Raw genomic sequence first — 25,400 nt, forward strand, 5'->3', positions numbered from 1 at the left:
GCTATGCATATTAAAAGTTAAATAATCTTTTTCTTAGTAACTACTGATATTTCCATAAGATTAAATATTATTTTTAACGATTTATAAATAATTATTAGTGTACAAAATAACGTTACAAATATGGCAATTGATAAAATCGCTATAACGTCCATTTCGTATTTTTGATACCAAGGTTCATGAGCGATACTGCTACGAAGATGAGGAGCACTTTTATGACGAATGACGAATTCAATCCACCAAATTACATGCTCCAAAGGATCATAAGGTTTATCTTCATTTAGTGCTTTAACTTCGAGCATTCTTTTTTTATATCTAGAGAAAATTAATAATTTTCTATTAAAAAGATCATGAAGAAAAGTAGTATATATCATATATGAAAGAAAATGCATTACTTTACAATTGCATTTTGATTATAATTATATGAGAATTTTGTATGTGTAAGATATAATGTTGCGTATAAAATTAGACATTTCTCTAAAATAGATTTCTACAAAAATAATTATAGTGACATATAACACAAGAGAATGCTTATGTAAAAAAAATGATTACCTTTTATCGGTCAATATATCTATTATGGATGCGTTCAAATTTTCTCTTGATATATCCAGAATATTTAAACGTTTTGCAACTCCTAAAGATACCATTTTGTTAACTTGAATGTACTGATCACCTACTATTGGTAATCCTAAAAGTGGTACTGTATAATAAACGGCTTCTTCTGTACTTTGAAGTCCACCTTGATATATGAATAATTTAATGTTTGGATGAGCTGCAAAATGAAAGACGGAGCGAAATGGCTATAACGAAGAGATACGTATAAACATATATTTTTATTAATCTGATTAAATTATGGCACTATAAATTTACCGAGAATGCTCTGTTGAGGAACCCATTTAGCGGTATAGATATTGTCAGTTTTATTTGACAATTCGCTGTCATATTTCCATACAACTTTGTATGGCAAGCTTGCAAATACATCTCGAAATGCATTTCGCACATGCTCCGGAAATATTGATGTCATGACATTTGTGCCTAGACTCATATAGATAAATCCATTCGGTGCATCTGCTATAAATTCTTTCAAGTCCTGAAACAAAATAATTATCTGATTTATATACATACATTTGAGAAGAAAAAATATATTGTGCGTATGGAAATTGATTTTAAATATAAAGCAAATAAAATGTATAATTTTTTAAACAACAAATTTTTAAGAATGTACATAGTTTGAAACGTTTGAAAGCAATGATTACCTTCGGTAAAGCCGCGGGTTTTTTTAAAATATGAAAATTTCCAAATACTAAAATATTAGGCATTGTCGGTCTAACAAACGAGAGAGTTTCTTGTTGACTGTGGAAAACAAGACTCATGTTTCTTTCCATATCTCTTATGTCTGGTATATTATTTTTTCCGAGATATTTTTCTGCTATCGCTTGTTGTTTAGGGTAAAAATAATTTATTGAGCAATATATGTGATACCACTGACGAATAAAATTTTTTATCCTCCGCCACAATGACAGATTTAAACCGGTGTCATCTTCCATTTCCCAATTCGAAGGATGTGATGACAGAACAGGTGCACCGAGTAGATAATAAAGTGTATTACGCAATCCAAATGATGACACACCTGTAAATAAATTATAGAATAAGTTGTGTAAACGTGACTAATTTAAACAAGATTTGAGTTTAGAAAATTGTGTAAATAATATCATTACAAACATATACGCACATGTCAAAATACATGAAAAATAATCAGGCTAATTTTCAGGTTTATATTTTATATAACTTTTATGTTTCTTTGGATTATATAATGATGATGGACAGAGAATAAGAAATATCTTGACATTAAACCATGTGGATAATGACATTATATTTTTAAACTAATTTTATGGACATAAAACTTATTTAAATAGAATATAAATAAGTAAAGTAAATAAGTTAAATAATATGGGGTTTAATAAGTGTACGAAGATACAGGATATTAAAAATTTTTAAGTTGAAATAATTTATGGCTTTCTTCAATGTTTTCGCTAATATAAAATGAATTTTAAATAAAACATTTGTAAAATAATTTCATATATATCATTATTCTTACCTATGAGAGGTGCATTAAATCTATGCGCCAAGGCATAGAAGCTAGGTATTTTTACAGTTTCTACAATTACTAAGTCGAATTTTTCATCACTATCCGGTGCATACATCTTACGTACTTTTGGATGCTTAAAAGTGTTTTCTGCTATATCTCCACTCATAGGCCATAGTAGTGTGCGTGATGTACTTAACCACGCATGAGTCCCCGCTATAACGTTTTTGGCAAAATTTAATTTTATTATGTGGTAGTTAGATTGGAGGTTGATTTCTGTCAAATTGGTTAAACTAGGATCATTGATCGGATCTGTTGTTATAAGGACGACTTCGTGTCCTCTTTGGCTCAAAGCGATCCATAATGATTGATAACAAATTTGGTGACTGTAGGATGGTATTGGAACAATCACCAAGATCCTTGCAGTTTTTACTGGTGCCGCGATGTATAAAAAGCTTATCCAAAATATCGTTTCAGCAATCGGCTTCATTTTACTGTCAATAATAAGCAGAGCATAGTAAACTTAATTATCATCGATGATAATTCAATAAAATATTCGTTCTTATTTGTATAATTGTTCTATTTTTTTATTCGTATAAAGTTCACATATTTCTTTATTAATAATGATATAATGATTTGTACGCACGAAATATTTATTGCAATTAAATTTTGAGCAATATTGCAATGCGCTTATTTTCAAAAGTGTATATTTGATATAGCAAATAATCCATTCCGCAAATAGTTTTTTTCTTTTGCTGCACTAGACTGCACTAAAACTTCTCTTCTTCCTTTGCCAAATATCAATACCATCATATACCTATTGTACTTGAGTACAGAGTAGTGTATACACTAGTTTAGCTAAAAAGCAGATCTTATTTGTTTCCCCAAAATAAATGAAATAATTAATTATTGGTACGAAGTTTTTCTTATCTATCAAGTACGTATCAATTACGTACAATAAAAATAGAGGCAAGAAAAATTTACTCACGACCTCCAATTTTTAAAAAGTGCTCGTAAATATCACATGCGATGTTTTTGAAGCGAGCTATTTTGTACACCCGACTAACACGATAAGAGCAACGTACACTATGAAGAATATATTCCACTCAATCTATTAAGTGATATAAACTTTGTGACAAGTTACCCGTGTGACTTTTAGTCCCGGTTTCCCCTAGCTTTAAAAGAGAACTTATTATTATCTTACCATAGTATGCTCCCCACTACATTTATGTGGAGCAATACTGAAAGATAACAATTCTGAATAATATTTTTTAATAAAATTCTTAAAATTTATGCTTTCATAAAACGTTTAAAACTAGTGACATGTGTCACACTGCTATCAGTAATACTATATATGAATATTATCAAGTGCGCACTGAAACGAGAACGTAACTTCTGATATGTATTCTCCCGATACGTATTTCTGATATGTCGTATTAAATTTCTGATATGTCGTATTAATTTTGATAACAATTTGCATTATACGAAATATTTAAATAGATATGTATCTATATATATAAAAATTTGTAAAGACAAATATTACATGCGTGAGAATTTGATATATTCAATATATTGATTGCGATACTAATTATGTAAAGAAATCACACGTTCACTTTGGATCTCACGTCATTTTCAGTCTGAATATCTCATTGAATATCTAAAGTAAGATTCGTGATTCGGTTCGCGATTCGGTTTATAACTACTAAATATTGTTTGCCTATTCATTAATAAATAATTGATTAATCGAGTCATCGATGGGTTTTTAAACTTCTGTTGTTTCGAGTTTCTACATTATACTATCGAAGTCCAGAATTTGCTGATTGCGAGATATAATCGCGACAATTGTTAAAACGCGATTAACATAAAATTCTTGATGATTAATTCTGTTTTCTATCTGTATAATTGCTGTATAATTCTTGGACGAATAAATTAATTACGCGTATCACTGAGAAATTAAAAGCAAAATTATTAAGTTAAATTTAATTAAGATTCTATTAACGAACGTGGTTGTTTATTTTTTTTCTATATTAACGCGCTCTTATTAACGATCGTAGTGATTCGTAATCGACCGTAACGTTATAATTGTCTGCTGGCGCTGTTAATCAGCCGGCATTGAAGGAGTTTGTCTCCTTCTCATTCTCTGGCTGACATTTATAAATCAATTTTATAGAATTATTCCTTGGTATATTCTTTATATACATATGCACAAATTTAAATAATAAAATAGTTTTATTTACATCGTCATCTTAATTTACTCTACATCACATATACATACACATATATATATATATGTATATGTATGTGTAATACATGTGTTATGTGTATATGTAATGATCTCGTCTCGATGTAGGTAAAAATATCATCAACAGGTGCAATCAGATGCAACTCCCGGGCCGCGACCAGAATATCCTAGGGATCCTCCAGAGAGGATCCCTAGAATATCCCCTCCAGCTGGCTAGTTCGGACACGAACCATTGGCACGGACGCAAACCATAACCATGTGCGGTTACCGAGCGAAACGACGTAGCTGAATTGCACTTTCTCAGGCGGCGCGTCGGAAAATGCAACACACGAAAAAGGCCGGGATGGCCTCTGATGGCCTCTCTCAGGTTTCTCTCTGCTTCCTCTTCCGTGACAGAAATGTTTGACAGTTACCGTGAAATAGGTGCGTCCTCGCTTACGAAGTCCACGTTTTAATAGACAGGTAGTGAATTTTGTTGTCCGCATCCGACGATAAAAATCGCCATCGCGTTTTCCCTAAATAATTGAGATATATTCATTTGAACAGTTTCTGACGTTCGAAACGACAATTACTTTAAAATATACACGAATTAATATATTAGTGAAATAATAACCAAGTCGAGATAGAGAAAATAGTATATATTATTTTTTTATCGTCATTTTCAAGAATTAATCCTCTGAGCTTTGACTTATATTTATTATAAGAATGTTATATTAATTAATGTATTTATAATATGTATTATTATTATTAACATATTATTAAGTTGATCGCCTTTATAAACACACGTTGAGAAACTTTAAACTTAATTAATATTTTATTTTTAATACAGCTTATATATTGTTGCATTTTTTTTTATATTTGCACTTTGAGTTTGTATGGTTCCCGATGAACATTTCAGTTCGTCAGAGAGAAGCAATTTGATACTCATTCCGACACGTGGCTCTAACCCAAAAATTAAATTCAAGGTGTACACACCCCGTGAAAGCTACAAATATTGTATATTTGCAATTTTTCATTAAATCATCAAGAGATCCTTTGAATTAAAAAGCCGAGATTATTAAAGGTTACTTATTTGGATGCAGAGAAATATGGCCACGATATTTTCGTCGAGTGAAGTCTCCTTGAGGTGGAACAACTTTTCCAGCAACTTGACTTCTGGCTTTTTTTCTCACTTGAGCGAGAATGATCTGGTCGACGTAACAATCGCCGTCGAGGGACGTTTGTTGGCTGCCCATAAGCTGGTTCTCTCTGTGTGCAGTCCTTATTTTAAGAACATATTCAAGGTATGACTCGCTGTCGTTGTATTATTATGACTGTTCCGTAAATAAAATTGTATTTAGGTAACAGCTCAACTTGCTTTGCAGGAGAATCCCTGCCAACATCCGGTGATAATACTGAAAGATGTAAAGTACGAGGAGATAACATCTCTGCTGAAGTTCATGTATCAAGGAGAGGTGAACGTGAAACAGGACGACCTGCCTACTTTACTGAAGGTGGCGAAGATGCTGCAGATAAGCGGATTAGTGGGTTGCGAGGAACAAATCATACCAATGTTAAATGATTACGTCAATATATCACATCCGCACGATTCTAAGGATATAACTGCCTTGTCCGACGGTCCGAGCGAGCAAGGAAGCGTGAGCAAAGTTTCGGACAAGTCCGCGCACTCTCACAGGATAGCCAAGAGGAACACTAGAACGAGAAAGAAACGCATGGCCGAGGATGATTACGACTCGGTCAAGAAATTAAGGAATGAATCAAATGTCGACAAAGACGACGATATCTGTCTCTTATCAGATACCAATGAAAGAGATACGAATGATTCTAACAGTGAAAAGGATATCAGACATAACGAGACCACTGAGGCTATTAATAATAGTGAAGAAATAATTGAGTTGTCTAATGAACAAAATTTGGAAAGAAATTCGTTACTACAATCAGGTATATGGTATTTTGTTGCGTTATTCGTTAGATATTAATTTGCTGGTTGTGTGATATTGTATTGAATCAATCACTTGATCGTTGCTCTCGCGAAACGAATCTTAATAAAAAGAAAATTGATGGAAACTTGCAGCTGTGGAGCCAGTAATCTACCGACTGTCCGCCAGAGGTAAGCCGCAACTGGTTCACGAAGGATACGTGTACAACATGACCTCTCGTACCAAAGCGAACAACAGCTCGCACTATCGTTGCGCGATGCAGCATCGCGGTTGCCGCGGCAAGTGCTCGGTGATCGCCGAGACGTTCATGCCGACAGGGGTGCACCAACACAATCATCCACCAAGTTATCAATCGGAGTACGATTACAGGATGAAGAAAGGCTTAGATACCGATAACGTATAAGGATTGTTTCACGATGCATTTCAAGATGTCTTGTATCCGGATATATGCATCTTTTAGTCTTTATATACTATATCGATACCCAGCAATTGGAACAGACAATACGTTTAGTCGGTAAAAAATTAATAGCACTCACGTTTCAACGATCTAAATTTAAATTTAAAAACAATTTTTGCATAATATACATACATCTCACATGTATAATCGTTGCTAATCGATTCCATAATATAGCATAATGTAATATCTGTAATGAAATCTGTGAAGAGAGATATAAGTTTAGATATCTTCAATCTAGATCTTAACTATATCTCTTCATTGATCAGCCGAGCAAGGCAGAAGAAGATTAGATTTCCTTAATTTAAAATGTCTCGAGATCAGATATTGGCTATTCCAATTGCAAAGAATTCATTGCCGGCCAAATATAGAATCTAGCATTTTGTAAATAGCTCGGTTCTATAATTTGACGGTGCCCAACACTGCTATTCAGTGAAATCGACATATCGTGAAATTCGCATTTGACTGAACCTTTTAAGAGTTTTTATTATTATCATTATAGTGTTGAAACCGCTCTCAAGGCTTCATATGATACTTTTATACACGAGAATAATGATTCTTTAAGATTTAATTATACCTTACCATGAAGAATCTATTCTTCATGTACCTTACTATGCTTTCATGCAACTAAATTCACAGTAATTTTGTACGTAATGTAGTTATGATTAAGCATTTTCTGAGATCTTGGGACATTCCAGTTAAAACTCTTGATTTAGTCCTGCATTTACGATGTTAGAGTTTAAAAAATCTTATTTATTCTCGCGATATACATAGAGATAAATCAGTTTTCCTTTTCTGACACTTTGATTCTCTATTTTATTATTGGAAAACTATTTTAAATATAATAGCTTTCCAATTTTCTTTTTCTTATTTAATTATACAGTCTTCCAATTTCAAAACAACCTTCTGCTCCTTCCTTTTATTTGCACGGTCTCTTCACGAAAAATTCCTTTCGGAATAATTTATCTGCTCGTTTAGGTAATGTAACTATTGCAATATAAATAACGTTATTAATATAAATATTATAAACGAATTGCGAATTTCACTGGACAGTCATGTGTGCATACGTAAAAGCCAAAACAAAAGCTGTGAATTAAACGAACGTGTTTGACGTTAGACGTTAAAGTACAAACGTTGGCCTAATTTTAAAGAGGGTTGAAATTCATCGCGCATTATACAGAGACATTCCGCGACCAATGTATAGAATAGAGCCCAACGATTAATATAAATAAGTATGTAACTGTTCAAACAAAGCCAATCGCTAAACGTAAGTTTTCATTCCCAAACAAAGATGTAACTGTAAGATACGATAGATTTAAATGCAACTGTGATGCGCGTCGATACATCAACTTCCACAATTTAATAAATAGCAAATGATTTATTTATATCGTTGAATAATATAATCGATATATAATACCGATTAATCGTAATCTGGTTTGAATCCATTTGCACTGGAAGGAGAACGACTGAATTTTTAAACATACAATATACATAAGTATTACATTCATTACATTATTCGATTTTTATCCATCACCTGAATGCGTATTTTGACGTTATTCGTTATCATCGTTTCCACGAAGGCACCTGTTCACTTTGGCCTAGTTTACATCGATCTCTTGACACGCGTATCAAATAGTATATTTGAACTGATCAGCCAATAATCAGACTTATTTACTAGTTATTTACTATTTAATACGCGTATCAAGTGATCGATGTAAACTAGGTCTTTATCTTTTACTTGATTCTTTTATTAAATTCTTATGCGGAAGTGGAAGATTTAAAAAACTGAGCGTGTTATAGTATTATCGTTATAATTGTAAAAAAGGTCATTTACATTAGCATAACAAAAATCATTTACATTAACAAAGATAGATAAAAAACGAATGTCGAGATACGTAGGAACAGTTTTATTCCTATATAAGTCGATAAAGTTAATAATAATTATTAATAAATTCATGTGATCTTAAATGAATACACATAATTACATTTAACTTCCTAATAATAATTTAGCGTTGCCCCTTCGACTTATATAGGAATAAATCCACAAATATTACTGAATAAGAAAAGCGTCTCGATTTTTCTAGACGTGTAAAGAACATTGCAGTCTGCTGAGATTGTTCGGAAATGCAAAGAGACAAAGACGAAATCTTTCTCCCAATTTGCAATTTTTTCCCTAGTCCTATGAAATTGTTTTTCCGTTTTGTACATTTTCATAAAACTTTTGGAGAGCAGTCTCGTTCCACTTAATACTTATCCTACGTACATGCCGAACCCACCGCACAATCTCGATGTGTGCTGGATATTGAGAAAAAAATCTTAACGTTCTTTCTCTTCCCGGTGTTTCTTGAATTTACTACCCGTCCCCTGGTTAAATCAATAATTGTCATTCAATGGAATTTTCTTATTGCACAGCAACGACGAATTTTCATTGGTGTCGCTTCGCCATTTTCCTCTCTAACTTGCGCATCTTCTTTTCGGTCATCTCAGCTTGTTCCTGTGGCTGAGCGAAGAACCAAGGAGCCAAAATCTGCTTCCAGAGCATCCAGCACCCTCTCAATGGTACCTGTAGGGATTTCCAAAATACCCAAACATGACAAACATTCCATGTATACGCAGTCTTTTTGTAACGTTAAATAAAGAGAATATGTAAGAGAGAATTGCCAAGATGCTTACCAAAAGCCACAATAACCAGAAATAGTTCGAAATGAGGGACAGGATTTGTACTCCGGACGTCAGTATAATTAAATCTTTGACGTGTCTGTGAACAGAACGATGATACTTCGATCAATGAACAACGGAAGACGACAACAGCAATAAAAGGATTATCTATTGCAACCAACGCTCACTCCGCTATGCCGCCTTCCATGTTGAGATCGACCCCGGAGTCCAGGAGCTGACCGGATTCCGAGTACGTGGCGCGAGCCATGTACGACATAAATTGATAGCTGCCTATATACACAATTGCGGAGAATACCGTTAGACTCTGTAACGATAACGCACATCGTTAAGGGATTGCGTGGCTGCGGTGCCCTGTCCATTGGACATGAGACTTACTATCGTCAGCACGGTGAACTCGAACAGAAGCATTGTCACGGCAAAGTGAATTCCCATTGCTCCTAGGGCCATGTAGACGTAGAAGCTCAGCGTGGAGACATTCTCCTCCTTTATCTGCTTCGCTCCCTTGGTCATCACCTTACCCTTCTTCGTCTGCACAACATACCAGATACAAGTCAGATACTCAGACACAACACTGTATATTTTACTGGTCTACAGGCGGTTGCTGATTTTGTTTATTATTTTTAAATCAATTCCTGCTTATTCATAGTTGAGTGGCTTGAATAACAATTTGGAGCGTTCCTTATGGAAATGTCGATTAATTAAGAATAAACGTTCATTGTAAGAAAAACATAACGATACAGGGACTCACCGACATTTTGCTCGCACTTCCTGTCGAAAGGGTTGCTTTAGCTCGACATGAAAATGATAACATGTAAATGTTATTAGAACCGACGACGAGAGAGGTGCCTAATGACAAGTGGCTAAGCTAACCTGACGTCGCGCCGTGTCGCGTACACGTGAGAGTTGATTATCACGCTTTCGACGCGCGCTAGATCGACCATCGAGATCGAGTTATCGAGCGGTAGCGCACGAGAAATTTTAAAATTATCATTCTTTTATAAATTTTGTCATAAATCATTTTTATCCACCACTCTTTTACAATAAAGCTTTTACAACTGTAGAATTTTGCTGTTATATTGCTCTTTGCAACAAATTGATGAATTGATATAAATTGTTTTTAATGTTTTAAGTTCGTTTTCTTCGTTCTAGCCTACCTGCTCCTAGCTTTATTTAGTTCGTTATTGAAATTAATTATGAAAGCTAGAAACTATGCCAAGATATAAACGTGTGAATATTTAAATACAATATATGGAGCATGTTGAAATTATGAAACAATTATGAACGCCAAATAAGCACGAATACAATTATTACGAACGAGAATATGAAGAATCGCAAGTGTGAACAATTTTCTTCAGTATTTTGACAATTAATATTAATATAAGAATAATTATTGAATGTTATATATATTAATAGAATCATTATTTTATTTATAGCAATTATTACTAAGAATGATCTAATTATATATCCGAATTACCTATTCAATTGCTTATTTTTTCAACATTACAAACGTCAATTATTATGATAATTAAACAACGAGATTGTCGAAAGTATATAATAATAATAAATACTTACAATTAAAGTAAAATTCGTAAATCTCTCGAGAATTTCTGAAAAGTCTCGAGAGATCTGTGACAAAAAATTATTTTATTTGATATTGATATATATATAATTATGCGATCATATATATATATAGATCCATGCAACTATACGGAAGTTTAGCTATACGATAAAGCTGACGCTTTAATCATCCAGTTTCGAGCATGAGGATAGCCGGAAAAGGAACTCAGATAAAACCGCAACATCGTCGGGTTTCCCAAATAAGTTATATATACTAGTCCGTAGTTTTAAACGTGTTAAACGCTCCTCTACCGCGACCTTCTCTGGACCTAAAATAATAAATTATTTTAAATTATTTACGCCGTTGAGAAAGAATAGGTGCATTCATGTGGTTTCAGTTCGGACGATCGGAGGGTTTTCCCTCGCAATACCCCGAGTATCATACTCCGGCGACGGTGGACGTGACCGAGACCATATTGATCATGGTTTTCGTGATCATCGCGATTTCCTACATTAGCATCATACCGGGCTATCGGAAGAGGCAAGTAAGTACAGAGCTTCAGCTTTAGACTATTAGACTTTTTATTTAGACTTAACACCACGTACGTTCTGAGGAACATATCTTATGAACCTAGAATATCTTTCAGATGTTTTTAAAACCTGTCCTTTCTCACGTTGTGCGTTATTGGAGTTGTCTGAAATAATAAAAACAATTTCTTTAAACACTCTTTAATATACTTGTCTAAGTTCATAGACACCGTAGACGTATATCATATCAAAAAATTATACCACGCACAAACTATATTTTACTTATATTTTTACTTTAGAATAATCTCATAAAATAAAATTTTAGAACATAGAATATAGAAAAATTATGTATATGTAAATATAAATTACTTAAAAAATCATTACAATTAATTTTAATTTTAACTTGAAACTTGTATTGATTGCATTCTCTGATCTCAACTTACTTCACTTGTACACTAAACTCCTTAAACTTCTCATACTAATGAAATGATTTTTGTATCGTACAGAGCATCTACATGACTATAAAGATCGGCTTCAGCATTACCATTGGGTGCTTGTTAATAGGTATAAATATTTTAAAACAGAATTTTTTTTCGGTATCTGTTCTATATTATCAGATATATTGAATTCACCTGTATGTCGAACGTTATGAATTTGCAGTAGAAAATTTCGGTCAAGAATGGGAATACGGCAGCACGAGAAGCAAAACGCCCTATCGGGCCGGCATAGGTCACGAAATCGATGCTCATATGGCAGTCAAAATTGGGCTCAGATCGGTCAACGTCACACTGAAAGGTAATTTAAAAGAATGAGTCGAAAATAGAGATACATTTGCACATATATATACCTACAAAAATTCATTGGATGATTTTCAAGGAGAAATACGATTTTATCCAAAATAAGTTTAATCCTCTTTTTAACTCGCTGATTTGCCGAAGTGTGATGCATACCTTGCGAATGCAATTTGGAATTATGCTAATTAAAGAATTTCTTTCTCAGCCAAACCGGAAGAAGGCACGCCGCTCGCAAAAGAAACGATCAATTACAACGAAAGGTTTCCCTGGACGTGGGATCAAGGCATAATCGGTTTTGGGCCCTACGGTAATATTTGCTGTGAATCATCACTTCATCACGCTTTGTCAGACCATTTAAATAATATTAATGAACTTCCTGTAGCTGGACTGCTGCAGAGGACCTTCCGTGAAGGCCAACGAAAGGGTTTGCCCATTCCAATTTTATGGATCGTCGAGTATTTCGTTATCGATGGGGAGGGCATTCGATTTGGGAGATTTTATCGAACCGCCGGGTGGTATTGTCACATCTTGTTGTGGTCAGTACAGAAGATATAAGCAAAAATAAAAGTAGAAAGAAAAAATTTAAATTTCATGTTATATAAAAATATGTTGTATCTATTTTTTGAAGATCGACTTCTCGACTATAAATCTTTATTCTGTAAATAGAAAAAAGCTATTGTTTTCAACAATGAACATGGTCTACCGTGAAAATTCTGAACTGTTCGCAGGACTGCCTTCGCCTGCTGGATACTGGCTAACATATTCCTGCAGTCAGTGAGCCGGTACGCTGCTTATCTAATCGGTTTGATCGGCGGCTTACAATTGTTAACTTGTCTCGTGTGGGTCTGCGTGCACAATCCAACTCCGCTTGTGATTCCCTTCGAGGATGGCGTCATTAGGATGACATTGGGCCTGCATTTCTGGATGACTTGCGGATGTGGTGATTAATTGTCACTTAAATCGACCGGATTCACGTGTAGATCTCATTTGACAGCTTCAGTTTGGCAAATATTGAGCCCTTCGGACGCTGATTTTTTAATTTATCCATTATACTTTTGATATTCTCGAACTCTTGGATCCTCTTATTCTTTCATTTAATATTCTTAATTACTGTCTTTTTCCTATTTGTAAATTATTGATTTTAATAAAATTAATTATTAATTTGAACAGAAATAAGACTGTATTTACTCACTTTATTTTTTTCCAAACAAAGTTCAATTTAGCACATTGATAACATTATTTCTACGACATATTTGACATCCGCGTTATCGTCAATGTATTTCTTTCCAGGTCTGTTTTGCGTTCTTCTGGCGATTATAATGATATTCATGGACTTGCGTCATCCTAATACATTATCTACGCTTTTGCAAATAGACCCTCTCGGCCAGTACGACGAATGTATAATGCGTAAGCAATTGTACCTTCTAATAGTTCCTACCAAAATGTCACAGAAGCGTTTTACTTCTAGGTCCTTTAAAAAAGTAAACGTTTGTCTTAATCGACAGGAAGCTGTCAAGTGGACGATATGCTGCGTAGTAAGGTACACATGAATGACTCGATGGAAATGACTTCGCTTTCTTCACAAAACAAAAACACGGGAATGGTGAGGAAGATCATAAAAAAAATGTTTCCATGATAAAGAGATTGACAACTTAATTAAAAAATATAACGGTTGCAGGTAGTGCTAAAGAGACGATCGACCATAAAAAACGTGCAAAAGAAATCGCTTTTCCGCGCGCCAATTCCCATGAAGATGGAAATCTACGACGACGTGGTGGTTTACGAAAACCAGGATATCGCAGGGTACGCTCGCTTACTAAACAAAAACCTAGCAATAATTCAGATTACATTCTTCAAGGGAATACATTTTGCTCGTGATTTATAGGTCGTATGTGTTATACCCGTATTTTTATTGTTTATCGATTTTTATACAATCCTGGGCAAAAGTACTACAATACTTTTTAATGTATTGTAATAAATCAGATCAATTAATTATTTAAACTAACAGGCACACTGAACTCCTATAATCGGTTACAATAGTTATTGAAACACAATTATTAATACTTAAAACATTGGTACTACTTTTATCTCGCAAACCGTTTAGCTTAATATAACTAATGGTTAAAGATGCTTTTGACCAAGCTTGTCCAATTGAGAGATCACGATGGATTGTTTTCCTAGGTCGTCTAAGAACGCGGCTAAAATGGAAGTGCGCAACGAGAAAGCGGAAGATGAAGAGAAAAATGTCAAGCCACCGCCGATTCCAAGAAAGAAGAAAAAGAAGGTCAATTCCTAAACACGCCAGTCTACGGTAAATTTCGATCAACGCGCATGGATCGCCACTCCGAAAGAATCTTGATGTAAATGCCATGTATCCGTGTATTTTTTACTATACCAATACATAGCGATAAAGACAGATAGCTTATCGAATTCAACGAGATGCTTGAAAAACTGTGTCGGTTGTGAGCGGAGTCTTCGTCTAGCTTTCCGACTCTGTTTTCTCCTTGCTGTCGTTCTCCGATGCGGATCTACCTTTGTCGTCCGACTTGGACTCCGACTTGTCGCTGGACCGTTTTTCCTTGCTGGATTTCTTCTCGCTTCTGCTACTCTCCTTTTCGGGCCTCTCCCGATCGCTGTCGCTCCTCTTACCGTTGTCCGACTTGTCCTTGCTGCGCCTATCCCGATCTTTATCCTTGGACTTGTCCGAGGCGTACTTGGACTTGGACGATCTGGACTTGGATTTGGAACGCGAACGTCTGGACCTGGATGTAGAGCCCTTGCTTCGTGAACGTGAACGACTGCGACGGCGCGGTGATCTCTTCTTTCGTTCCTTTGATCTGGATGGTGATCGACGCGACCTTCGATGAGATGAAAAAAGATTAATGCGTATAAAAATATAATGATCTCTTTGCATATGGTCTTCAATCGCATCTTAAATATATATTTTTTTCAATACTGAAACATTTTTCTATGCTATATTTCACTTTTTTTAGAATTTGTAAGCTGAGCATAAGGTTTTGCAATATATAAGAGTATAACATGAGGGCTGGCAAAGATAGAAGATCGTTCAGCTATACCTCGACCTTCTCGATCTGCTACGGGAACGGTGGCGACTGCGCGAGCTGCTGCGTCGTCTCGATGGCGAGTTGCGCGACCTGCGCTCCTTCGATCGAGACCGTTTGGAGCGTGAGCGCGATCGACGCCGATGGCGGGAGCGCGAGCGTCGGTGGCGCGAACGCGAGCGTTTACGTGATCTCGAGCGTCGACTGCGTCCGCGGGATCGCGACCTGGACTTACGGCTGCGCGAGCCGCTTCTGCTCCGCTTATCCTTGGAAAGCATGCCGATCATCGGGTCGATTGCCGCGGAGATGAGGTTGTGCGCCTCTTTCACCCGCGACATTGCCTCCTCAATCTCCTTCTGCGCAGCCTCGTTGCTCTTCGCCTCCGGCTTCGCAATCGCCTGCGTCGAGTGGTACAGCTTCATCGGACGTTCCGCCAACTGTTTTCCATTCAGCAGCAATGCCGCGACCACGGCGGCCTGTTCCGACAGTTCCACCAGCGCATAATGCTCGGCGTCCGAGTCCCTGCTGCACATACGCAGGTACTTGATCTCCACGTTGTTATTGCTGAAGAAGTCCAGCAGTTGTTCAGGGCTCACCGACGAATCCAAATTCGCCACCACAAGTGTCCGACGAATCTCTTCGATACGTCTGCTATCCAGATGACCCGGCAGGTGCGGATAGGCTGGTAACCCATTTGCCTCTAGCTTGGGATCCATCGTGGTGATGACGTGATTTGGAGGAATACCCTCGATAGCATTCACTACGTTCGGGGGCAGCTTTGGTTCTGACGGATAGAGGCCTGAAAGAATTTGAAGACAGATCAGATCTATGCTAAAAATAGATAAAACGTTTTATATAGGAACAAGCATGTTTTCTATTTAGAGATCAATATATATCTCAGCGTAATAGCATAAACAAAATGGCGTAACATGTTGGACATTAATGATATATTGATTCTCAATATTTGTCTGTAATTTGAGTAGGATAATGAATTATTAAAAGATTAGGCTCGTTTTATATAAAGCAATATGAGAGAATAATGGACCAACAATACTAAAGACAAAATATTATATTACTACAAAGTTTAATTCATAAATAGAATGGATATAAAGTAAATGTTTCGACTTTCCTAAGCCTTCCTCAGTACTAAATTGAAATATACAAAAATAAGTTTAACTATTAATCATGATGAATTGGTCTACCGTAATATTTTCCATGAATACAACAAGAATAATAAGTAACACATTTTAAATTAAATGAAAATTGAAACATAACAACAGATACATTGCACGAACATGAGGCTAAGACACACGAAAGGCTAAAACCAGGGCAAGAAACATGGTTTTCATTTCATAAAATTATAAATTATTAAAACAACTAAATTCGACCCATTGTGTGTGTGTGTTATCTAGTCATTGAGTTAAAATAAATTGTGAGTTTTATAACAGTGAAATTGCTGAAGATTAACAGTGGCGTGTGGTCCGGTAAACTGCATTCTTACCTGGCACAACTGTGCCATTGTTGGTCAGCTCCAGGGCACGCTGCTCGTCCGGAATGTCTCCGTTCTGGTAGGGGATCACTATCAGGGCCCGGTCGATGAAAACGGTGTTGGTCATGTGCTGGGCCACGGAGACGCAGCCCTGGTCGTGAAACTTGATATAGCATATGCGCGACTGCACGGGCACGGCGACATCCCGGATGGTAGGGTACAACCTAATGTCCTCGATTTTGCCCAGATACCCGAAGAGCGTCTGCATTTGGTCCTTGGTGGCTTGGGGCGCGATGTTCGTCACCTGGACCACCTTCGTCGAGCCGACCGCCATTCCGCCGGCCGAGGAACACCACGACTCGCACGCGAATGAGGTTATAGAGGTTACGTTGCGCTTCCGCGGACTTCAATGCGGCAGGCTGAAGCTCATCTCTCTCTCTCTTTTTCTTATCGCTCGCTTATCGAACCTCACCGCCGCCCTGGAACAAGAGGTCGTTTCGAAAAAAACTAGCTTCTCTCACAGGCGAAAACACTTTACGCGGTCCGAACCTTCCCGTTCCTCCGATCGGCGTTGTTGCGGCACTTGCGGCAACAAACTGAAGTCGGCCGCGTTTCTGGACGATGCCGGATGCACGATGCACTTGCAGCGTCCCGTTATTTGATTGGCTGTTTCAAATCTCTCTCGATATATCGCCGCTCATTCAAATTTTAACCAAAAAAATTTTAAATTAAAAAGTGTATTGCAAAGATATTTAATAATATATCAATAGTATCAAAAATTATCTTATCATAAAAACATCTTTCAGATAAAAAAATGTACCGATTATTCTCACAGTAAAAGGAGTATTAACCAATCTCGATCAGATTGAAATTTTTACGTATAAAAAGTAGTAAAATCTATTTATTAAAACAAGGTCTACTTTGTACAAAATATATTACTTTTATTTATACAAATATTTTATTACAAATATATTATAGCAACAATTTTCTTCATTGCAACGTGCTGTTAATGTATTATATATTATTATTAACTTTTGTACAAGTTTTGTATTTTATAGTTTTAATTCAATGTACTTTTGTCCTATGATTTATAATTCCATAAATTACAAAAATTTAGTAATTTTAAAATATTATTAATTATTATTATTAATTTTAATTAAATAATTTTATTAATAGATGTTTAAGAATTTATTTGTTCTAACTTTTTATGTACAAAAACATCCACAGACAAAGATACACTATCACTCACAAATTCATAAAGATTTTAATTTTTTTCTTAACATAAATATCGAAATCATTGCGGATATGTAAGTTTTCGCTTTTCAATATCGAGTACATATCGACGATGCAACTTTTCTTTCCTTCGACGTACAGAACCCTATAAATCCCTTCTAAGCATTTTTCTATTCGCTCGTTTTGCGTCGAGGAGGGTTGCTCGCACCGACATATACTTAACTATAATATGCTCGAGAGCGGTGCTTCTGATAAATCGGCCTCTGATCAATCTTTCACAACTACTCGCGGAACTCGCTTATCATTTAATAGAGGGTAATACACGGATAGTGTTTTTCGGAAATGAGCTTATGCATTATCGATTCATCCCCCGATTACGCGAGTAACAAAGTAGCAACGCAACGTGCAATCATTCCACCCCTCCGAGATTCTTGATTCGGTAAATAACGAGCTTTCCGAGTTCCGAGAGGGTTGAATCGAGTCCCCCGTGTCATTACACGCGGACGTTAAACTCTCTCGGTGAACTCTCGGTGAACGCCGCGCGCTTCGTCGTCCACTTTGCCAGCAATTTTCAACGGAATTGCACGTTGTCGCTCGGCCAAAACTCTCCCCGTTATTTTTACATTACATCCATGAGCATCCTAGCTAAAGACCCTCGGGAACGAGCACAAATCAACGCGGCAGTGCTGCGCTATCGCGTGTACAGCCGTCGCATTCGCAAAATGCTCTACCTCGGCGGTGTCCTGCAAGATCGAACACGTTCGGTGACCTGGTCGTACATTACAGGCCTCTCGGTGATCCTCATGTGCTTCGTTCAATGCGTCTTCATGATAAACTTCTGTCGAGATCACACCGACGACCTGGTGCTCCTCTCAAAGGCCTTCAGCATGACCTGCAGCTTCATCGCGCCCGTCTTAATGGTATATCTCGTGCTCAATTGCGCAACCCTATTTGCAAGTTCTTATTGTACATTATTCTAATCGGTCAAATTAACGTAGACAATTCTTAAAGTACTATTCTCACCTATTCTGTCTTTCTTCTGACAAGCCTCTGTCTCGAGTCGAAAGATTAGAACAATTTGCGGAAATCTTTATTCAAGAATCTCGGCGGAAACCGTTCGAAGGAGATCGCTGTTTAACTTCAATGCTATTTAAAAGATCAGTCATTTTATTCCCTTAAATATTCTTTAGACATATATCAATCGGTATTTAAAGAAGTAAATGACTGATCTCCTAAGCTCTCGAGAAAACAAAACGTGTCTTGCTATTTTCTTCCAGGCGGCATGCTTCCTGGTGAAACGCGAGAGGCTGATGGAGCTTCACGAGACGCTGAACGACCTCTTCGAGCGAGAACTCGCCCGAAGACGAGAAACCGTGCTCGCCACACTGTACGCGTTCGACCGACCGTCCTACATCCTGTGCTTCGTCCTGGGATCGACGGTCCTGCTGAGCATCTGCCCGGCGCTGATCTCCATCGCCCGCCAGATCGTTCGTCACGCGAAACCCCGAAGATACAGGCTGCCGGTCGCGGCAAAATTCCCGTGGCCCGCGCCGACAAACGGGCTCCCCTATTACCTGCATCTCCTGCACCAGATATCCGCCTGCTGGTGGGTGATGTTCACCATCGGCAGCGTCGACAGCCTCTTCGGCTACTACGCGTTTCAGATCTCCTCGATACTGCGGGCGATGTCTGCCAGGCTGGCAAATCCGCGCCAGAACCGGGAAACGTTCACGGAGCTCCTGGACACGTGCGTGGACACGCATCGCCGATTGCTGCGATGCGGTCATATAATGAGCGATATCTGGGGCTTGATAATCATACGGATGCTCTTCGCAAACGCCATACTCATGTGCGCGTTGATCTTCGAGGCGAGTCCGGTGCGTATAATTTTCAAAATATACTCTTTTAGGATTCGTTAGCGAGTCATTATTTATTTAAAAATACTCAGAACGCTACGGAGAATTGCGCATTTAAGGATTAATAGGTACGTTGTTACGAAAGTATCATCGTTATTCTAACAAAATGCTATGATAACAGCTCACTCATCTGACGATCGGCCAGTTCTTCCTGTTCGTCTCTTTCATGGCGTTGAAACTGCTGCAAACGTTCATCTACGCTTGGTACGGTAGTCTCATTACGAGCGCGGTGAGTTTCGATCGAGCTTCCTCAGACGGACGATTATACTCTTATCGTGAGAACCATAATTAATTAATTTGCGTGTTGCATACGTGTGCGTCTAGAGCGAGCACTTTCGTGAGGGGATATATTTCAGCGAGTGGCCGGATTCCAGTCTCGATCGCGACGTTAGGGTGAACGTTATCGTGACGATGATGCAGAAGCCGATGATCATAAGGGCGTTAAAATTGTCTTCCGTGGACGTCAGGATGTTCACCAACGTGAGTACTTGAAATAACGGCTCGTCGTGCGAAGCTTATAGCTGAAGCTTATCACTCTGTGCGAATCTTATTTTCGGCTTTTTATCGTGCGATCGACTTCAGCGACTTTTGTTCGTATGAAAATATATGTGTCAACGTGAATTGGAAAGAGACCAGGTAGAAAGAAAAGGAAACAGCGAGGAGTTCTAAATTTTTAAGCTAATTCTGAATGTTCCGAGAGAGAGCTAATTTTTTAATCATTAAAATGACTCTTTAAATAGAATTTATTTATTTAATAGTTTTTTTTATACTAAAGATGACTAATTTGTTATCTTCATTGTCAGATCGTGAACACCGCGATGTCCTACTTCTTCCTCTTGCAATCCTTGGACGAGGGTAGATAAAATGGACGTCACAAGCATGTAGAATCGCTGCAAAATGGAAGAAATATGTGATTAAAAAATTAGAGACTAATACCTCAACTCGGTTGAGGTAAATAAAAATCTAATGAAAATTATTTTTAAAAAGTGGAAAAAAATTTATATTTCTGAAGCCAACGTGCGGAAGTAACGGCGGGATAGTATGAATTTTTAAGTTCTTCAGAAATGAAAGGATTATGCTTTGATCGTTTGGTTTTATTAATTAGGTATATTATCAAAACTATTATTTATAAAATTATCAATAGCAAATTTAAGTTGCATAAAATATTGACTTTTTTCAAACCATAATTAAAATTCAAAGTTTAAACTTACAATTAAAAAAAAATCGATCAAAATATACCTGTATAAGAAACAATAGAAGAAAAATGATCTAGTAATGAGAAAACGAAAACTTTCAATTCGCAACCGCAACTTTCTCTACAAAGCGGAGTAGCTGAAATTGCCGGCAAATGTGATATTCTTATTAGAAATTTTATTTGAAAACTCTACTAATTATGCATTATTTAATTTATTTATATTTAATATTACGTTATTAATATTTATAACTTAATCTCGCAATTAATATAATTTCATAAATAGAGTAAAGGACACTAAAAAATTGCTTGTGGGCTAGAAATTATCCATAAAGATAAGAAATATGAAACAAAGATATTGCCCTCTGAAATAAAAGAATATATAGTGTAATTATCGTAAAATTATAAAATTGAAATAAATTTATTCTTTGACAGCAAATACTATTGTTATACGGTCAAGAACTTCGCGAACTACTAATAACACATTTGACATAATATATGAATTTCCATCTTCAAAGTAAAAATCAAATGACCTCGCCACGGTATAATAATCGGTGAAAATAAATATGTAAAATCTGTTATAAAATGGAACACACACGTCGCAACTTTACTTCCATCTTTACCTCCGTTATTGAAATAAATCAACGAAATACGCTGTGTTTCACATGATTTAAATCATATTCACAAGACATATTTAGAAATTCCAAGAATTTTGTACGAATTGCATGACAGAAGCCATGGAAATTTATCATTTTAAACAATTTATTTATTCTTCCTTTCTGTCGATTAAATAACTTACCTAAATAAAAATTAAAAAATAAATCTTTTCCAATTCAAAGATACTCTACTAATAATTAAATAGTTTTTAATATTTGTGACGTATAAATTTCGTTTTCTGGCTAAGCTATAATATATAAAATTTTTCAAAAATCTTTCATAAATCTCGGCGATTATGATAACATCATTCAGCTTAAAAGATAATTCAATACATACGATAATATAGAATAATATAAATACCTTCATATCCAATCTGCCTCGAGATGCCTTGAACTTGAGATTTAAAAACGACCTAAATAATAAAATAATTGTATTAATTAAATGTTGCTTTCTTTTAAAATTTTAGATTAATGAAAACGATAATATCAGTTAGCAAATACCATACAAATCATGGCACTCATAGATCTTGGTGGATAATTATCATCATTTTGATATACTAACATATTTTAACATAATTCAAAAAAATTATGTTGTCCATATGATAAATGAAAATTACCTGTAGTTTCCGTCTTTTGACTACGATGTCCAGGTATTTAGCAAGCCTGAGAAATAAAAAGAAAATTCTGTGTTTATTATTGAGCAATATTATTACTACATATTATTATTGAGATTTATGAAGTCAGAAGTAGCAAATTCAAATATCATAGCATTCATAGATCTTGGTGATTACAACAACATCATTTTATTTTAAAAATAACTCAAAACATAAGATAATAGGTGCTTTTCATTTACATCAAAACTCAGATAAATTTTCACTTGTGACGTCGTTCTATCCTTTTTCGCAATTAATGAATAATAAAGACAGAATGACATCACAAGTGAGAATTATCTGAGTTTTGATGTAAATGGAAAGCAACTAATAAAAAGGAAAATATAAATACCTTTACAATATCTGAAGATGCCTTGGACTTGAAATTTACAAGCAACCTAAATAATAAAATAATTGTATTAATTAAATGTTACTTTCTTTTAAAATTTTAGATTAATAAAAACGATAATCAGTTAGCAAATACCATACAAATCATGGCATTCATAGATCTTGGTGGATAATTATCATCATTTTTTTATACTAATATATTTTTACATAATTTTAAAAAATCATGTCCATAAGATAAATAAAAATTACCTGTAGTTTCTGTCCTTCAATTACGATTTCCAGGGATTTCGCAAACCTGAGGAATAAAAAGAAAATTCTGTGTTTATTATTGAGCAATATTATTAATATATATTATTGAGATTTATGTGAAATCAGAAGTAGCAAATTCAAATATCATAGCATTCATAGATCTTGGTAATTACATCATTTTATTTAAAAAAATAACTCAAAATATAATAAAGGAAAATATAAATACCTTTATATTATCTGAAGATGCCTTGGACTTGAGATTCACAAGCAACCTAAATAATAAAATAATTGTATTAGTGAAATGTTGCTTTCTTTTATAATTTTAAATTAATGGAAACGATAATCAGTTAGCAAATACTATACAAATCATGGCATTCATAGATCTTGGTGGGGTAATCATCATTTTTATATACTAATATATTTTTACATCCGCTCATAAATTTATTTTAAAAAATTCATGTGGTCCACAAGTAAAAATTACCTGTAGTTTTTGTCCTTTGACTGATTCCCAGGAATTTAGCAAGCCTGAAAAATAAACAAAAAATTCACTGTTTATTATTGAGCAATATTATTAATATATCTTGTTGAGATTTATGAAGTCAGAAGTAGCAAATTCAAATATCATAGCATTCATAGATCTTGGTGATTACGGCAACATCATTTAATTTAAAAAATAACTCGAAACATAAGGCAGTATAGCAGAATATAAGTACCTTTTGTAAACAATCTCAAGATGTCCTTTCATTCAAGATTCACGCAACCTAAATAATAAAATAATTGTATTAGTTACAATTACTATTTTTATTTACTTGAATTTTAGGTTGTAAATAATAATCAGTTAGCAAATACTATACAAATCATAGCACTCATAGATCTTGGTGATTATAGTAACATCATTTTATTTAAAAGTAAATTTAATGCAAAGAATAAAAACATAAATGCATTCATACTATCTCAAGATGCTGTTTTGCTTAAGATTTGCAAGCAAACTAAATAATAAGACAATTATTTGTTTACTGTTACTTTTCTATTTGAATTTCAGACTAAATAATGATTAATTAGCAAACATTAGGTAAATTATAACATTTATAAATCTCGATGATTACGTCATCACTTTCGACATTTACGTAATAAATCATATAATAATATATAATAAATTAGTTTAACTATCACAACAATAAATAAAATTTACCTAAAAACCTGGTTTCTGCAGATAAATTACAAATCGTCAAAGGAGTATGCTGGTTGATTTTTCTTTAAATCTAAAAAAAAAAAATTATATAACGTAAAACAGATATTGCAAAATAAAAGAAACGTTAATTTACACGATACAAAATGTAAACGCTTACCTAAAAAGATACGTATTTTTATTTAACTAAAATGTGTATTTTGTTGAATAAAATATGACATACCTGCGAAGTAAGAGTGCACAGCAAAATTTTTTTTTAATCAAAAGCGAATAATATAATACATTAAAACAAAGAATTTCAAAAAGCTAGAGCACATTTACTTCACAGAATACATCGTCCGTGACAAGTATTCTAATTTACAATGTATATTTAGTAAAGTATACAAATTAATCGGCCTTTTTAGTGGTTCGTGTCTTCTTAGTGGGAAGAGGTTTCTGAGACCGTAGCACGGCACTGGCTCGTCGCAATGCTACCTACAAAACACATTACGTTCTAGCATTAGTACGGTATTAATGGCAAATAGCACGTAATTAAAACCAAAATTATACTAAGAATCAATAAGAAAAGATAAAAAAATATTTTAAATTTCTTTAAAACAATATTAATCTTTTATTTAACTTTAATCTTAACGGTATCAAGGTATATATGTGCCTTCGAGAATCAACTGTTAATTATGAAAGACTTGCGAGCGCACATGCACATATGAGTACTTATATTGAGATCCATAGTGAAAATAGTAATCCATAGAATTCTTCTGAATTTGTCAATTATTGGAAGTTCTAATATTAATATTAATTTTTAATATTAATTCAAAAATTATAAAAATTCTGTTTGTAACCACATGTTTCAAACCACATGTTAGGTTTTCTATTCAGTCTGTGACAAGATCTTTGAAGTTTTTTTCAAAGTTTTTTACTTAAAGTGCAAAATAATGAAAAAATTTATAAACTACTATAATCAGCGACAATTATATGATTACCTTGGTAAGATCCACGCGATACTTGTTTTTTCTAAGCAAAGTTTTCAACTTATGGAGAGAACGACGAGCTCCCGCCTTCATTGTGCTCTTTACATTAGATTTGGCCGGCTTGTTGACCGCTTTTGCTTTCTTGTAGACGACTGTGAATCCCTTTTTGTC

At 35.1% G+C, this 25,400-nt stretch overlaps 6 protein-coding genes and 1 long non-coding RNA gene across 11 annotated transcripts; 3 read left to right on the top strand and 4 right to left on the bottom strand.

Annotated features, from left to right (window-relative positions):
• Positions 1-15: 15 nt before the first annotated feature.
• Positions 16-3,242, bottom strand: LOC112463321 (UDP-glucuronosyltransferase-like). 3 transcript variants are annotated; one of them, XM_025029685.1, is made up of 7 exons: positions 3,072-3,242; positions 2,730-2,941; positions 2,096-2,577; positions 1,254-1,627; positions 868-1,087; positions 550-769; positions 16-312 (listed from the first exon to the last, which is right to left on the bottom strand). In XM_025029685.1, exons 3-7 carry the CDS (start codon positions 2,571-2,573, stop codon positions 18-20), a joined length of 1,587 nt encoding a protein of 528 aa, XP_024885453.1. In that variant the 5' UTR covers positions 2,574-2,577; positions 2,730-2,941; positions 3,072-3,242; the 3' UTR covers positions 16-17. The 3 variants fall into 3 exon arrangements, with proteins under 3 accessions (XP_024885453.1, XP_024885443.1, XP_024885433.1); XM_025029675.1 differs by having other exon boundaries at positions 2,730-2,954; XM_025029665.1 differs by lacking the exon at positions 2,730-2,941.
• Positions 3,243-4,688: 1,446 nt separating this feature from the next.
• LOC112463344 (protein abrupt-like) lies at positions 4,689-7,583 on the top strand. Its single transcript, XM_025029709.1, has 4 exons — positions 4,689-4,787; positions 5,410-5,608; positions 5,690-6,266; positions 6,400-7,583. Exons 2-4 carry the CDS (start codon positions 5,414-5,416, stop codon positions 6,666-6,668), a joined length of 1,041 nt encoding a protein of 346 aa, XP_024885477.1. The 5' UTR covers positions 4,689-4,787; positions 5,410-5,413; the 3' UTR covers positions 6,669-7,583.
• Positions 7,584-8,513: 930 nt separating this feature from the next.
• LOC112463351 (transmembrane protein 208) lies at positions 8,514-10,297 on the bottom strand. The gene is made up of 5 exons (XM_025029722.1): positions 10,147-10,297; positions 9,774-9,926; positions 9,566-9,702; positions 9,393-9,477; positions 8,514-9,282 (listed from the first exon to the last, which is right to left on the bottom strand). The coding sequence occupies exons 1-5, from the start codon at positions 10,207-10,209 to the stop codon at positions 9,145-9,147; spliced, it is 576 nt and encodes a 191-aa protein (XP_024885490.1). The 5' UTR covers positions 10,210-10,297; the 3' UTR covers positions 8,514-9,144.
• A 778-nt stretch (positions 10,298-11,075) lies between these two features.
• Positions 11,076-14,693, top strand: LOC112463462 (dual oxidase maturation factor 1-like). Its single transcript, XM_025029891.1, has 10 exons — positions 11,076-11,500; positions 11,990-12,047; positions 12,144-12,278; positions 12,483-12,584; positions 12,660-12,813; positions 13,006-13,217; positions 13,568-13,684; positions 13,783-13,880; positions 13,956-14,080; positions 14,459-14,693. Exons 1-10 carry the CDS (start codon positions 11,342-11,344, stop codon positions 14,571-14,573), a joined length of 1,275 nt encoding a protein of 424 aa, XP_024885659.1. The 5' UTR covers positions 11,076-11,341; the 3' UTR covers positions 14,574-14,693.
• On the bottom strand, positions 11,494-13,176 carry LOC112463481. Of its 3 annotated transcripts, none has more exons than XR_003041794.1 (3): positions 13,098-13,176; positions 12,116-12,271; positions 11,494-11,650 (listed from the first exon to the last, which is right to left on the bottom strand). It is a non-coding gene; the product is annotated as an uncharacterized LOC112463481 (long non-coding RNA). The 3 variants fall into 3 exon arrangements; XR_003041790.1 differs by lacking the exon at positions 13,098-13,176 and adding an exon at positions 12,434-12,571; XR_003041795.1 differs by lacking the exon at positions 13,098-13,176 and adding an exon at positions 12,335-12,426.
• LOC112463458 (probable splicing factor, arginine/serine-rich 7) lies at positions 13,451-17,471 on the bottom strand. The gene is made up of 4 exons (XM_025029884.1): positions 17,378-17,471; positions 16,841-17,307; positions 15,355-16,138; positions 13,451-15,135 (listed from the first exon to the last, which is right to left on the bottom strand). Exons 2-4 carry the CDS (start codon positions 17,160-17,162, stop codon positions 14,757-14,759), a joined length of 1,485 nt encoding a protein of 494 aa, XP_024885652.1. The 5' UTR covers positions 17,163-17,307; positions 17,378-17,471; the 3' UTR covers positions 13,451-14,756.
• Positions 17,472-19,272: 1,801 nt separating this feature from the next.
• LOC112463473 (odorant receptor 4-like) lies at positions 19,273-20,865 on the top strand. Its single transcript, XM_025029902.1, has 4 exons — positions 19,273-19,938; positions 20,099-20,206; positions 20,302-20,457; positions 20,781-20,865. Exons 1-4 carry the CDS (start codon positions 19,282-19,284, stop codon positions 20,838-20,840), a joined length of 981 nt encoding a protein of 326 aa, XP_024885670.1. The 5' UTR covers positions 19,273-19,281; the 3' UTR covers positions 20,841-20,865.
• Positions 20,866-25,400: the final 4,535 nt, after the last annotated feature.

This window comes from Temnothorax curvispinosus, unplaced genomic scaffold, assembly GCF_003070985.1.
Source record: "Temnothorax curvispinosus isolate PA1 unplaced genomic scaffold, ASM307098v1 QBEX01001427.1, whole genome shotgun sequence".
Lineage (NCBI taxonomy): Eukaryota > Metazoa > Arthropoda > Insecta > Hymenoptera > Formicidae > Temnothorax > Temnothorax curvispinosus.